This window comes from Setaria viridis, chromosome 5 (assembly GCF_005286985.2).
Source record: "Setaria viridis chromosome 5, Setaria_viridis_v4.0, whole genome shotgun sequence".
Taxonomy (NCBI): Eukaryota; Viridiplantae; Streptophyta; class Magnoliopsida; order Poales; family Poaceae; genus Setaria; species Setaria viridis.
The window spans coordinates 42,196,677-42,211,210 of NC_048267.2; the positions used below are offsets into that span (position 1 = coordinate 42,196,677).

A 14,534-nucleotide genomic window follows, 5' to 3' on the forward strand; every position below is an offset into this window, starting at 1 on the left:
CGATGTTTTTTGAAATGTTTCGAATCAGAAATGGGAGAAACGTTTCACCTTTTTACACTACAAGCGAGAAACAGGCAACAGTGTGTTTCACCCGTTTCTGATTCACTTCTCATTTCAGCTATCATCCTTTATCAGAATCAGAATCTATCGAGTGGGCCAAATGATTTCAGTGATTCACCGAAGAAACGTTTCAAGGTAGAAACTGAGGCCCGTTTGGCTGGCTGAATCAATTACGATTCTTCTTTGAATCACTAGAAACGCTGGGATTGGTTCCAACTAGAAACGTAAACGTTTCTAGTTTTTCTGCTTTTTTCTACTATGGATCAGAATCACCACCCAGGTAGTTTCTCATGATTCCGATTCTTGTCCTACCTCCCATCTAATCTATAAACATTTCAATCGGTACTTTTTAAGCGCAACAGGTTAAAATGGATCGCATTTTAAACGTCCTTCGCTCACAAAAAATCAATATTTTTTTAAATATATCAATTTCTATAATTTTTTCATGTAAATATATTGTTTTTAAATGCCTTCCAATAGTCAGTTAGCCAAACGATTCTATGAAAGTGATTCTGATTCATACGAGAAACGTTTGCAAAGAGAATCTGGATCCGAAACGTTTCTACGAGAATCTAGATCCCTACCAAACGCGCCCTGAATCCAAAACGTTTCTAGATGAATCCGGAACCAAGAGATGGTCAAACTCAAATTGTGTGTCCCAAGTCTGATTTATTTGCTGCAATTGAATGGTTACACACACTGCTCGGCTTTACATGTAGTGATGACGCTTCCTCTGCTTTATTTTGGTTCTCTGACGACGAAAATGATGCTCCCTTATTTTTTTCAGCTGCTCTGTTCTGCGGTTCAGCAAATGTTTGTTCAGTTCTGCATTTGATCGATCTGTCCTACAAATATTGCCCTATGGAAATTTATGTCACAACAATTAATTTGTGAAGGGGTTCTGGCTGTGAGAGAGTGGTTCAGATCCAACAGGAGAACAGGCTACAAGCAGAAATGTCTAACCAAAAGATAATGATCAGTAGTGGAATCAATGGGAAACTGAATTATCCAACAGGATATTTAGTAATGAGCACCAGGATATACCAGATGACAAATGTTGAATATAATCAATTTATTCGGGCAACTGAAAAGCATATTGAAAACCATCAGCTGGAGGCTGGAGTCTTTGATACTGGCAGTAATTTAGCAACATAAATAAAGGTGCAGCCAACGAGATGTGAATGAATGGTTCATATGACCGTTTCAGCCAATGAAAAATGTTCGGTTGTACACATATAGAGAATTTATAATAACATATTTCACAAGCTCTTTCCTTTAGAAGTTACACGGAATAAGATCAATGGCAACTGCTTGTTCCATGTGTTTCATCAGTTTTCTAGTCCACGATTAGACTATTGATCACGCAAAATTAACAGTGCAAACCCCACCTTTTCTATCAGAAACGCGAGATTCCCGAGCGGCGTCGGCGTTATACCGCCGACCATGACGTTGTACCTGTCCTGTTGCGCCTTGAGCTCATCAAGAACTGAAAGCAACACCTGCAACCAGCACACAAAAAAGTCAGTTGAAGATCGGATCAAACCACAGCAGACACCACCAGGACCAAACCAAGAACTCACCTTGACCTTGTACTTGGCCTAGAGGCCATAGTCGGTGGAGCCCAAACTCTGCCGTGGCGGCCATGGCATTGCAAACAGATTCTGAACACAGCAGAAAATTGGTTGAGCTTACATACTAACTCAGATTAATTTATATGTTAGTTACAATTCCAGAGATTAAGCTTAATTGGAAATTTGGAATTTGCTTGCTATAGTTCAATTCAATAGGATAATGCCTTCAACCAGAGCAATAAAGCCACCATAGGACAATACCATGCAGAATTCTTTTTAACTCTCAATACCATCTTTCTATTTTTATATCAGAGAGAGTAAAACATCTAGCAACCCATGACCAACTAAAACCTATACACGCCATTCAGATCTAACGTTGTTGTGAAGAAACAGGGCAAATTAGCTAAACGCTGTAGGAATTAGTGAATCACAACTAACAGAATGAATCAGGGAAAAGTAGTACGCACAAGCAAATATGATGGGATGAGACCACACACCTTCGATGCTGAGACCCTGCATGCGATTCGCACTGGCGTGATCTTCGCCGCCTTGCTGTTTTTGTCGCCAGATGGGGAGGGGGAGCAAGACGGGGAGCTGATCGATGGATGCAGCAGCGAAGCGGTGACTTGGGGAAGCGGAGGTCGATCTCCGCAAGGATGGGGGAGGTGGCCGCCGAGACGCCGCTCCTCTCTCACCTGAGCTCACCGTCGCCGCCACTGCCCGCGGATGTCTCCGGCTCGCCGCCCCCGGCGCTTGTGGGAGGTCCCAGGTAAGCTGCTCTGCCATCGCCGGTCGCGAAGTGCCCCCGCCGGGCGAGGTGAAGAGCCGGTTTGACCGAGGAGGTGAGGAGTCGGGGGACGGGCCGGCGACCGTGCGAGCGTGAGGTGTCCCGGAGTGCGCGCGGGCGAAGGAAGGGGTACGGGATGATCCAAATAACCTGGGCCTTTGAATTTGAGCGAGGAAGAGAGAGAAGATCTGAGAATAAATCTGGACCTTAGATTTTAACAGAGTTGATTTCCTGGGTGTACTGATCGGGGTGGATGAAGAAAGAACATCTCTGTGTGGGGCATTGGATGGGGTGGATATAGCAAAGAAAAAGTTGGTGCATTAATAGAGTAGAAGTAGACATCGCTCGTTCGGCTGGCTGCTGCTGCTCGGCTCTCTGCCGCAGCAGCTGCAGCACGCAGCAGCTGTCTGCCGCAGCAGCCAGCCAGCCGAACGCAGCAGCCAAGCGTGTCTTAACTCCTGTCGGAAAGAAAGAAACAATGCATCACGTAAATTTCAGGTAACTTCCTGCACGGCCATTTTATTTCACGCTGCCGTTGATGCCACGACAGCATCTGACACGACTTGACATCATCCTTTTTATTTGCCATCAAACAAATATCAATAGAGGCTTCCCTTTGTCCCATCGAACAGATGGTCTCGATCGTGTTTCTTCCTCTGCCAGATCGCATTTGTTTGAAAACTTAACTCCTATGAATCAAGTGATTTTATAACCCATCAAGAAAGTTTGCATTATCAGCAGAACCGAATCATAATACAATGTCTCACACGTCACTAGCCACAAGTATCTAATCTTCTACAGGACACAACGCATGCCTTGTGTTTACTCCACTGCAAGGAAAGAAAAGCAGAAAGCCAGAAGGAGAGAAAAGGATTACATGTTACAACAGTATTAGTATGAAATGGCTCATGGGAATGCTCCGCAATCAAACACGTCACAATCAAATCTGTCATATCTTAACGGCCAAAAATTTCAACTGCGTGGTAATCTGAAAAGGAGGCATTACAAGCAGCTCGATTGTCCAAGAATTTTCAAGCCTCACCAAGTGAGTACACTGCGACTTCAAACACTAGGGATGTTTTCTCTTCTTGGTCTTTGACCTGCTAGAGGCATATTTTCGCAATCTATAAAGTATTTTCCTCTCGCTCACCCGCAGCACCAGAGAATGATACAGCTTCCTTTCACTGACAATGCAGCACGCTTGCAGCTTTTCCTCATCTTCTTCCAAAGTGTTTGAGCCATAGAGACTCTCCCTCGCATCAGCAAGTGATAGAAGTGCAGAACAAATGTCCTCACTATGCAGAAATTTCTTCACATCATGCAGTTCATCAAGCCCATTAAGTTCAGAATTTTGAGTGGAGCTTGTTACTTCGACAAACTTAACCACGTTACGAATACTATCATGCTCTTCATCGCCAACTAAATCACGAGCCACACAGATTAACTTGTCATAAACATCAGGTTTCAAACTGATGATATAAAGGAGGATCAGAAGTTCAAGCTGGGGTTCCCCATCATATGAAATCTCAAAGTACTCAGCATCCTGGCTAGTGCAACCAGAATAACCCAGATTACGCCATAGCAATACCCTTGCTCTTGCATGTCGACTGGAGAATATGGATGTGCACCACTTGTTAACCATTGCTAAGTCAATGTTGACAATGTCATATTGATTGTCGAGTTCTGTAAAACCATATCTATGAAGCAAAGCAGCATTCCCCATTGTACCATATGTATTGTACACCTAGAATGGAAGATATCAGGAAATAGACGTTACTAGTCGGAAGGAAAAAAGTATAGCTAGCAAGGTGGCAATGAGCATTACCTCCTCCCCTTCATTGGCATCTCTTACAACAATCATTTCCAAATCTTCATCGTCAACTCTTGAGCCTTTATAACAAATGCAACAGTATGAAATTAATGAGTGAAGCTGTCCACCAATCAATAGCAAATCTAGATAAGATCTAATGACAAACATCCATATATTTGTGAATATAACCTGAAGGACTGTTTGAGGGATTTTCTATAGTTGACTGCTCATCAGCAGAAGCATCACTCTGTTCATCATGATCTTCACCATCTGAGTCTGAGTCATCTGATGCAGACGTGAAGTGAACATGTTCACCATCAGTCTTGTGATTGAAACTGGGGAGAAGATGGATAGAAATTTTTCATTAGTAGCATAACCATGTAGGATAAGGACATTTACATGTTAACATGACAGACTTCAGACACATACATTAACACTACAAAGAATAACCAGGTAAATAAAATGATTTAATTACAGAATTACCATTAAACTTACAGGTCAGCCAGTGGAACCATTCCAAATCCATGATAGTTATCTATCTGGAAGGACCTTGAAGAGACAAGGGTCTTTGCAGCGAAATATTTGTCCAAGCTAAAATCATCTGGGTGAACATCCAGCCCTCCAGATGATATCAGGGGCTCAATGCATTCTTTCCAGTCCTCACAAAGGAATTCCCTGTCCTGCTTCACTATCTGCCTAGAAATTTATGTTATTAGAGTCATCTCCATGTTTAGCCAATAAAGGAAAATACCAACACGAAGGTATGTGCATTGCATCCGATGGTGCAATTTTGGAGCAAACAACATTAGAAACTACTGACTAGCTTGTATTATGAAACAACCAAGGAGAAAAGGTTCGTTCTCTTACAAAAGAAACTTAGTCGGGGAGGGAAAAATAAATAAATTCATTCAAAAGTATCATAGTGCACTGCAACATAGAATGCAGTCATACAGATACCAACGGTACAGCTTAGTCGTACAAGAAGAATAGGTTTCACCTTGTCTAGCTCGGTGCCGGCGAGGAGGCGCTCCGCCTCGTCAGCCGGCCACACGAGCGGCACGGACTCGCGGTCAGGAAGCAGTTGGAGATAGGCGTCCCACGGCGAGTTGGCGCCGCGCGCGCGCTCGTACATGACGGCGACGGCTAGCGCGAGGCACCCGCCTAGCTCGGCGGCCTCGATCGCCCCCGCGGCGCCGGTGGTGCGCGGGGTGAGGCACGCTCCGCGCGGGATGGTGGCTACCAGGTCGCCCTCGCGGAGCGGCGTGACGGCGCGCACGTGGACGCCGAGGGGGTCGGTGGCGTCGAGGCGGAGCGCGTCGCTGCAGACGACGCCGTGCGCGCGCATCCACCGCTTGAAGGCGCGGAGGCGGCTGCGGGCGGCGGCGCGGATAAGGAACGCCGTTATAGGGGGCAACTTTGATGAGTATTAAGGAGGAGTAGACTGAGAGGGATCTCACCGTGCTGCGGCGGCGGCGTCCATGGCGGCGGCGGCGAGGGGGTCCGTCCTGGGGTGGGGTTTGCCCGTTTTCGTCTCGGAGAATCGTGGAAGTGGCTCGGTCGGTTCGAGCCGTGAGGAAACGAAGTATCGCGTGGGCTCATGATGGGCTGTGTCTAGTCCGTTACAATATTGGGCCTCACCTTTTGCATAGCCTAGCGTGAATATGGGCTGTTACAAGCTTACACTCGCGGAACTGTCACGTGTGGCGGCGAGTCCGGAGCACGCTGCAGTAGTACAGTTGTACAGGCAACCATGACTGCCATTCAAGTTCGCCGGGATCAGGCCTTATTTAGTTGCTAAAGTTTGGAGGTGCCAAATTACTGTTACAACACTGTAGCACACTGTAGCGTTTCGTTTGTATTTGTGAATTATTATCCAAACATTAACTAATTAGGCTCAAAAGATTCGTCTCGCAAAGTACAACAAAACTGTGCAATTAGTTTTTAATTTCATCTACATTTAGTACTCCATGCATGTACCGCAAGTTTGATGTGATGGAGAATCTTCTTTTTGTATAGTGCTAAAGTTAGGAGTTGGGGGTGACCTAAACAAGGGCTCAATTGCTTTGGCCATGTTAATGTCACCTGCATAAATTCTGTCAGGGTGCCGCGCAGGTCAACCGTCGCATTTCCACTACTGTTTTATTTTTTTATGGTTTACTTTAAAGGGAAAAAAAAGAGTAAAAATGAACAGCAGCCACGGAGCAGCCTATGCATAAAATCTACAGTAAAAATAACTTGAAATAATGCAGCAAATAGGACCATATCCGTCACCCACGAGATGAAGCTACAGCATTGGATTAGCGTTAACGATGGTCTAACTTAAACTTCTTCCGTGTTGGACTTAACCACTGGAGCACACTGGCTGATTTAGGCCAGGCCACAGCCATTTCTTCTGAAATTCAGTTCTGAGCGCTCCTACCGAGGAAGTGAGCAACACTGTCGCCACTACTATTGCCACAGCCGCTGAGATAGCTGAACTGCAAGGTTTAGCCACGGTCGTACAGCTCGATCCTGTAGAGAAATAAGTATCAGCGAGAATAAAGGGGGAGCGAATCGAATCGATCGCCAACTTTTTCCGGCCCGCTTTTGCGCAGCGGGGTGCAGGCGAAATTTATACGTCCTGTACAGGTAGCTGTTGATGGCATTTACCCCCCGCGGAGAAGACAAGCGCTAGAGCGAAACAGGAAGCGCCTCTCCTCCTCAGCTCTCGAGCACAATGCAAGGACGCCGCGATTCAAGGGGTTAGCAGCCTGAATTAGTGGGCACCTGAAAGGCTGGAGACCGGAGCGAGCGAGACGGAGGACAAGGGGTTTTACTGCCTGAATTATGGGCTGCAGCTGTGGAATTCAGACATCATTACACCAAGGATTAACCACCTGTGTGTCTCTGTGTTTTCATACACTCATCATGTGCTGGTGGTAATTGGGATCATGCATGAATCAACTTCTTGCTTGGATTATTCCTGGTGCAAGGCCGGAGGGCTACTAGCTGCTACCATTGCTGATTTGCTGATTCTCAGAAAAGTAGGGCTCGCTTGGTAGCTCTGATTTGCTGATTCTCGGATAAGTAGAGCTCGCTTGGTAGCCCAGACGGAGGTTGGGCTAGGCCCAGCTGGTGAACCAACTGGTTGACCTTATGGTCAGGTCTGCACGATGCAAAAGAGGCTCGCCAGCTTGCACCGCGTAAAACGTCAAAATCGGTCGTTCCACATGGTGCAGGCTCGATGGTCTCGTTGCGGTGCCCCCTGGTGTTTTCTCGTCACGCACCAAAACACGCTCACCCTCCTTCGTTCTTCGCCGCTGCCTCCTTCGCCGATCCCTTCGCCCGTGTCGACCGGAAGGCCACGGCGGGGAGCAGCTACAGGAGGGAGGAGAGGGCAAAGGCGAGGCCGCGACCGCCAAAGTGGTGGAGCCTGGCAGCATCTGCATCTTCCCGGCGTTGGTGGCAGCGCCATGCTCAAGCTGTCTCCGTCTCGTCCCCATGCTTGGCGCATCTTCTATGTTCCTATCGCCAGCTCACCCGCCATACCCACCATTGAGCGCACGCGAGCACCTCCATCGTGCAGAGCCGGGTCGACGAGCAGTAGCACCACGACGATGGGGAGGCCAGGCAGGCCATGCACGAGCCGGCGGCCGCCTCTGCCAGGATCGGAGGGAGGAAGGCACAGGGAGAAGGTGCCCGCGGCTTCATCCCAACGGTCAATGCCCGCGGCCTTGTCCTCCCAAGCAGCGCTCCACCTCCACTATGCCAATCTTCGGCAAGGGATGCAGCCAAGTAGTGGCGGCAAGGGCGAGCGGTCGAGCTCCCGCAGCGAGCTTGGCCGAGCTACAACGGCGCTGAGGCGTAGCTGCGGTGGCGTGGCGGCGCGTGCAGGAGGAGGCGTGGTGGAAGGAGGGCGCGGCGCGCGGTGGCCGGAGGCACGGCGGTGCGTGCGGGAGGAGGCGCGGCAACGCGTGCTAGGAGGAGGAAGAATGCGGTAACCCTACCAATTCCTCAATGCAATGCAAACTCGTCCTGTTTTATTGTGCAGCCCACCAAACAAACTTCTAATCCAGTTAACATTATAGGTGCAAATTTACTAATCAACATCTCTGCACCTTGGGGATCCGCCCGTCTGGTTCCAACCTGGTTCACTGCGCGCTGCCAAACACGCCCGCGCGTGGCGTGGGAGTGAATCTCGCGTTGAAGCGAGGCCCGCCCAATTCTTCCGCCCTATGAACGCTGCGTTTGCATGCTGCGATCCACGACGCGCCCGCCGCGGGCGTACATCTGGACACCTAGCGAGCCTTAGGCCATAGGGTAACCCGTCTAGCGTCTAGGGCATCCACGCCTGATTAATTAGGGCCGATCACTTACAGCTTTGCTGTGCCGTGCACAGCTATCCTCTGACGCCAGCAATGCTGAGCAGCAGTGGCGTCAGGGATCAGCTCATCAGAGAAAAGCATGCCCCGGCGTGTTACGAGTCTAACCGCTCTCGAGTCCATCGGCAATCTTCCTCGATGCTTAGGCCGAGGCACCAGACTGCTCTCGCTGTTCTCGTTGGCCACAGGAACTTATCGGTTTGGTTTCTCAGCTCCAAAAAATACCAGGAAAAGATTAAAAACGAATTGCTGAAATGCTAGCCGTCCATGCCACCATGCCTGGCAAATGCAGCAACAGACACGTCGTGCACTCCTTCCTTGTCAATTCCAGAAGCGTGCAGTTTCAAACGGGACGCAGGATTTCGTGCTGAATATTCCCGGTGAATCTATTCCCCCCGTGCTTACACAAACACTAGCCACGCGCTGTTTCTGCATCACTTCACTGCGAGGCACCGACTGACCACACAACCCATCGCTGTCTAGCTCTACTCAAGTCTGTCTCCATCACCGTGTCACATCCCATAAAATTTTCTCCCTCGAGTTCCTCTACCCCGGCCGGTCGACCGCCACCGCCCTCCTCTGTAATGAGGTCATCCAGCAGCTCCAACTCACACCACATTCATACATGGATGTAGCTTGTAGCAGTAGTAGTACAAGTACTCTCCATCGGCCACTAGATAAATGCACTAGTCTCTCTCCGTCTCTCCGCCATTGCTGAGCTCTAGAACTCTTTTCCGCTGGCGCTTCCTGAAGCTAGATCATGAGCAGTTCAGAAGAGAGGATGTTCGAGATGGATTTTGAGCCACCGTCGTCACCAGAAGCCATCTCCATGCATCACCAAACTCCAAGCCGCATCCTGGAGGTTTGATTAGTTCATCTGTTCTTGCAATCTCTTATGATCAATAATGTGCCTTCCTTTTTGGGATTTTTGTTTTGTCATTGCTGATTCAAATCTTTGATGCATTACTCTGTTTGCATGTACATGCATACCAGGCTATGGTTGAGCCTAGCACACAGGTGGAGATGGAGATACATGAGAGGGCCATGAAGCACGTGAGAGAGATGGGGGAGGAGAGGAAGAGGAGCAGCTTGAAGAGGAGGCTGATGATGAGGCTCAGGAAGGACGGCTACGATGCATCCCTCTGCAGGTCTTCTTGGGTCGCCACAACGGAGCACCCCGGAGGTAATCTAATGTACCATCAGAGAGAGTGTATAAAGGCTAATGCCAAGTTGTTTTCTTAAAGTGCTATGGTGAATTGGACAATTGGTGATAGCACCCACAGTATATCCTTGTCTCCTATTCTTTTTACCATTTATGTCCTTGCTTGCTGCTCTGATAAGCTTCTAAAACTGGGGTGGGTTGCCTGCCAAAAATGCTGCCATGGAACAGCATATTTCTTCTTTTGGTATGGAAATATTCCCCAAATTTACCATTCTCTGCATGAAGCCCCATGTGATTTACCTGACTGAATTACTGCTTCATTTTGCTTGCCCCTTCCTCTCTTTTTTTTTTCGCTTTTCTTTCTAGGAAACAGTAAATCTCCCAAACTGTTCTACTTCTGGCTGTCTAGTACGTGCATGGCTCTGCAAATGATCAATGCCACCATTTAGCATTGGTCCTTTCTTGTCCGCACGCATGAGTGCCGCACTCGATTACTAGTTCGTCAATGCTTGGTCGTGATTATCCGTCAGAAAAGTTCGCTGCAAATGATCAATGTTTTCTGCAGGCGATTACGAGTACATCGACGTCGCCGTGGCGGGGGAGGACGGCGGCGGCGCGGGCGCGGCCACCACCTCCGGCTCCAGCAGGCTAGTCGTCGACATCGACTTCCGGGCCCAGTTCCAGCTCGCCAGGCCGGCGCCATGGTACGCGCACCTCTGGTCCCGGCTGCCGGCGGTGTTCGTGGGCCCGCGCGCGAGGCTCCGGAAGGCGGTGTCCCTGCTCTGCGCGGCGGCGCAGCGGTCGCTGCGGGAGAGCGGCCTGCACGTCCCGCCGTGGCGGCGGTCCGGGTACATGCAGGCCAAGTGGCTCCCCCGCGACGTGGCGCTGCCCGGCGGGGCCCCGGAGGTGGCGATGGCCCGGTGGTCGGTGGCGATGGGGAAGGAGCTCGGCGACGGGCCCCGGAGGTCAGGCGCGGGCGGCCTCTCCATGGAGCTGTCCGGCTCCGGCGCTGATGTGGACGGCTGCCGAGGCCAAGCTGGCTCCATGTGGGCGTAGCCCTCTTCTTCCTCGTTTTCTTTTCTTTTTTTTTCTTTTAGAGAGGTGAGTCAGAAGTGTAGACTAGAGTGGAAAGTGGTAGAAACTAGCAAGAAGTGCTAGGAGCAGCATTTTGGAAGGGAACCGCAAGTTTTTGCGTAGCGTGGAACCGGTTGTTTTTGGTGTTGCCATCAGGCCAAAATGCGGTACAGATTAGCGCAATGCAACTTTTATCATTTCCTGATGGCTTGATCTGATCGCAACGCGTGTGCACACGGAATGGAAAGATCTCGCAGAGATTCTGACGCTAGAAAGTCGCAGAGATTTGTGTTTGTGAGGCGGCTGAGGAGCCCTGTCTTGTGTTTTTTTGCTCGCCTTTTCGCAAAAGGACTCCACAAACGAAAAGGACTCATGTCCTGAGCGGTGGCACAGTCGCCGTGTCTGGCGATTCGTACGGGTCGCAAAAAGGGTCAGGCAGAGGCAATGACTCCCTGACGTGACCCGTTGAACAGTGCGTGTGTAAGTTGCACTGCAGCTCAGACCCACGGAAGCTGCTATCGGCTGTTTGATACTAGGGTGGTGGTAGGCTGTTTTATACCGGTTCTACAATGTAGAAGGGGACACCTGGATGTTCCGGATGCTAATTAGGAGAATTAAATTAATTATAAAACTAATTGTAATAAGATAATTATAAAATTAATTGCAGAACCCTGTGCTAATTCACGAGATGAATGTATTAAGTTTAATTAATCCATCATTAGCAAATGGTTACTGTAGCACTATATTGTCAAATTATGAACTAATTAGGCTTAATAGATTCGTCTCGCGAATTAAACTTCATCTGTGCAATTAGTTTTGCAATTAGTTTATGTTCAACCTTACTATTACTAATTGGAGGCTCCTTTTGAAGCCTATAGGTGAAGCCACCTAGGATTCCTAGGTGGACACTCTAGAAAAAAAAGAGAAATCCTAGAAATTCTCAAAAAAAACAAAACATCCGATCATCGATCGATAGATTCAAATCATTATAGCCATTGGATCTATTATATTTTTTTAAAAATTACCCACCCATAACATTATGAAATAGCGTAAAGTAACCCCCTAAATCTATATATAAATTACCCACCTCTACCATTATATAAAATTAATTAAAGTAACCCCTAATCTTCATCAAAATTACCTACTTATGCCGTTATAAACAATATTTAAAATAACCCCCTAATTTGCAACTGAATTGACTACCACTATTACTTAAAAATTTTTAAGTAACCCTTTAAATTTTGCATCTATATTACCCACACATGCTATTATTAAAAATAACATGAGGTAACCCTGCATTTTTTCCATTAGAGACTCCACATTAGTTCCCACGAGACAAGCTAGAAAAAAGAGAGAAATTCTCATAAAAATTAAAAACATCAAACACCAATCATGTAAACTCTAATAATCATAGCCATTGATCTATTATATTTTCTAAAAGGTTACCTGCCACTATCATTGTAAAAATATTAAAAAATAAGCTCTAAACCTATATCTAAATTACCGAGCTCAGCTATTATAAAAAATAATATAAAGTAACCTCATAATCTTCATCCAATTTACTAATACACATCATTATAAAGTATAACTTAAAATGTCATTCTAAAATTTTATCTATGTTACCCACTATTAAAAATAACCTAAAGTAAACACCTAAATCTTAATCTAATTATCTTCATGTGCATCATACAGAAATGTCAAAAAGTAAATTAATATATGATTCTAAATTACCTATTTATGTCATTGTTAATATAAAAATACTAAGTTAAAGTATATACACATGATGAGTGCCACCATTTAGACCATTTATACATGTATGTGAGAAATTGATGAAAAATATTGATTTGTATGCTAAACATAATGTATGAAGGATTGGAGGTGTGATACAAAATAGAAAAAGTATGAATATGGATGAAAAAGTACATAGAGTAATTATTGATTAAAAAGCAATCACAACTTTACAAAGATAGGTATATATTTATATAATTATTATGTTGAAGTATTGGAAAAATAAGAGAGTAGTAGGTAAACAATTTTGATTATTAGCTAAGAATTTAATTTTTAAATAACTTTTATATACAATAGCTTCTAAAAATATTAGCGTGTGCGGTAGTACGGGTTGACAGACTAATATATCCAAACAAACTTTAGCACGTTGCCTAGGCTCGTCGGAGTCGGGGTCGACGGAGGCAGGGCGCCGTAACAGCGATGCCACCCTGTCGCCGGACACGCTGCCTCCGGTCCGGTTCGGTCCGGTCCGGCGCACGGGGCTCCATGCCTCCATGGAGACGGAGGTTTTTAACCGACCCACCTGCGCGCTCTGCGCCCTGCAGGGCCTGTCAGGTTGCTGCCCTGTCCTCCTTTCTTCAACCCGCTGTGTGGTGGCACTGCCACAGCAAGCATTGTAGAGGGCTAGAGGCCTGATGGATGACGGGTTCCGGTCACCTCAACGCGTAGTACTCCAGTGGTAAGTGCTGTGTACCGGCTACAGTTCGCTCCTGTCGTGGACTTCGGCCTTTCTCCCTCTTTCTCAAGGCTGGGATGTCGTCTACTCGTCTGGTAATGCTTGAGCCATGTTTGAATCAATCTCTTTTTATTTTTTGGTCGTTCTGGGAACAAGCTGAACTTGGCGGTACTGAGGGGAATATTCGCCTCAAATCCGCCTGGATCGATAAAAAGATCGGCACCGAATTCTCTTATTACCATGCACATGCTTAGTTTGACGTCTAGGTAATGTTTTGCGCTCCTCGCAGGTAGATCGATAAGGTCTAATCCCTCTCATCTCGCAGGAGTTTTTTTAGCTATTCATAACTGATGGATCATCATTATCCACTTATGATGTGACAAACACAATTGACCCTGGATCTGGACGTGGTCGTAAGAGGTCAAGAATAGAGTTTGGCCAGCCTTATTTGGCAATAGAAGACAGTTGTTGGCGCGGAGCATGGTATATATCTTTTCTTTTCATCTCAGATTACTTTTGGTTTTTGCCTGCTCATCATTTCAGTTTCAAACTTGCAGTTCATGAAGAAAATGAAAATGTTGATCCGACAGAACTTAAAAAAGCAAAAGAGAAGAGATAAATATGCCAGTTTGCTAGAGGAGGAAAAGGAGAAGATGCGTGCAAAGGTCAGGGAAGGTTACTATCGTAGGAAGGCTAAAAGCAAAACAATCAAGCCACCACAACACTTAGAAGGTACACCATTATCCTTGAACACCACGTCATTTTGTGACAGAACCAACAAAATCGGATCAGGTCCATGTAATGGACCTCAGTTTCCAAGCGCAGTCACAGGGTCACCACCATGTTTATCTCGTAGAGGTATTATTTTTTTAAATATGATATTTCAAATAGCTTTCAAATGCTACAGACATGATATTTTGACATTACTTGTATGCACAGAATTACTTAAAGAGCTTGGCCAAGATGATGGTGGGAACAAATGGCTACATAGAAACCATACTTACAGAAGGGTTCATATGTCAGGGTCTGTACATGTGTTCAATCAATCCTTAACTGGAGATCTACATTTGTCATTATCATTACAAGGTTATACTATCTAAGATGCCTTTATTTGTTGTGCTATCTTTGTTTTGTGTATTTCACCATTTATATATATGGCTTCAACTAACTTTCAATCCAGTAGATGTTCAAGAGATGACAACTCCAGAGGAACATAAGAGGCTTAGAGAAAAGGAGCGATATGCT

The 14,534-nt window shown here is 46.6% G+C and overlaps 2 protein-coding genes and 1 long non-coding RNA gene across 3 annotated transcripts; 1 reads left to right on the forward strand and 2 right to left on the reverse strand.

The window, feature by feature from the left end:
- Positions 1–1,236: 1,236 nt before the first annotated feature.
- Positions 1,237–2,559, reverse strand: LOC117857066 (uncharacterized). Its single transcript, XR_011898244.1, has 3 exons — positions 2,129–2,559; positions 1,641–1,721; positions 1,237–1,559 (listed from the first exon to the last, which is right to left on the reverse strand). It is a non-coding gene; the product is annotated as an uncharacterized lncRNA (long non-coding RNA).
- A 546-nt stretch (positions 2,560–3,105) lies between these two features.
- On the reverse strand, positions 3,106–5,829 carry LOC117857063 (ribosomal lysine N-methyltransferase 3). The gene is made up of 6 exons (XM_034739542.2): positions 5,686–5,829; positions 5,226–5,598; positions 4,724–4,920; positions 4,418–4,563; positions 4,244–4,308; positions 3,106–4,162 (listed from the first exon to the last, which is right to left on the reverse strand). Exons 1-6 carry the CDS (start codon positions 5,706–5,708, stop codon positions 3,488–3,490), a joined length of 1,479 nt encoding a protein of 492 aa, XP_034595433.1. The 5' UTR covers positions 5,709–5,829; the 3' UTR covers positions 3,106–3,487.
- Positions 5,830–8,180: 2,351 nt separating this feature from the next.
- LOC117858685 (uncharacterized) lies at positions 8,181–10,807 on the forward strand. Its single transcript, XM_034741801.2, has 3 exons — positions 8,181–9,451; positions 9,583–9,772; positions 10,317–10,807. The coding sequence occupies exons 1-3, from the start codon at positions 9,350–9,352 to the stop codon at positions 10,805–10,807; spliced, it is 783 nt and encodes a 260-aa protein (XP_034597692.1). The 5' UTR covers positions 8,181–9,349.
- Positions 10,808–14,534: the final 3,727 nt, after the last annotated feature.

Excerpts from the sequence above, each read along its gene's own strand:
- LOC117857063 (XM_034739542.2), bottom strand. The coding sequence starts at position 5,708 with ATGGACGCCGCCGCCGCAGCACG. Across the intron at positions 5,599-5,685 it reads GACGCCGCCGCCGCAGCACG|CCGCCTCCGCGCCTTCAAGC; the intron begins GTGAGATCCCTC and ends CGCCGCCCGCAG. Across the intron at positions 4,921-5,225 it reads CCGGCACCGAGCTAGACAAG|ATAGTGAAGCAGGACAGGGA; the intron begins GTGAAACCTATT and ends ATTTCTAGGCAG.
- LOC117858685 (XM_034741801.2), top strand. The coding sequence starts at position 9,350 with ATGAGCAGTTCAGAAGAGAGGATGTTCGAGATGGATTTTGAGCCACCG. Across the intron at positions 9,452-9,582 it reads CTCCAAGCCGCATCCTGGAG|GCTATGGTTGAGCCTAGCAC; the intron begins GTTTGATTAGTT and ends CATGCATACCAG. Across the intron at positions 9,773-10,316 it reads CACAACGGAGCACCCCGGAG|GCGATTACGAGTACATCGAC; the intron begins GTAATCTAATGT and ends TGTTTTCTGCAG.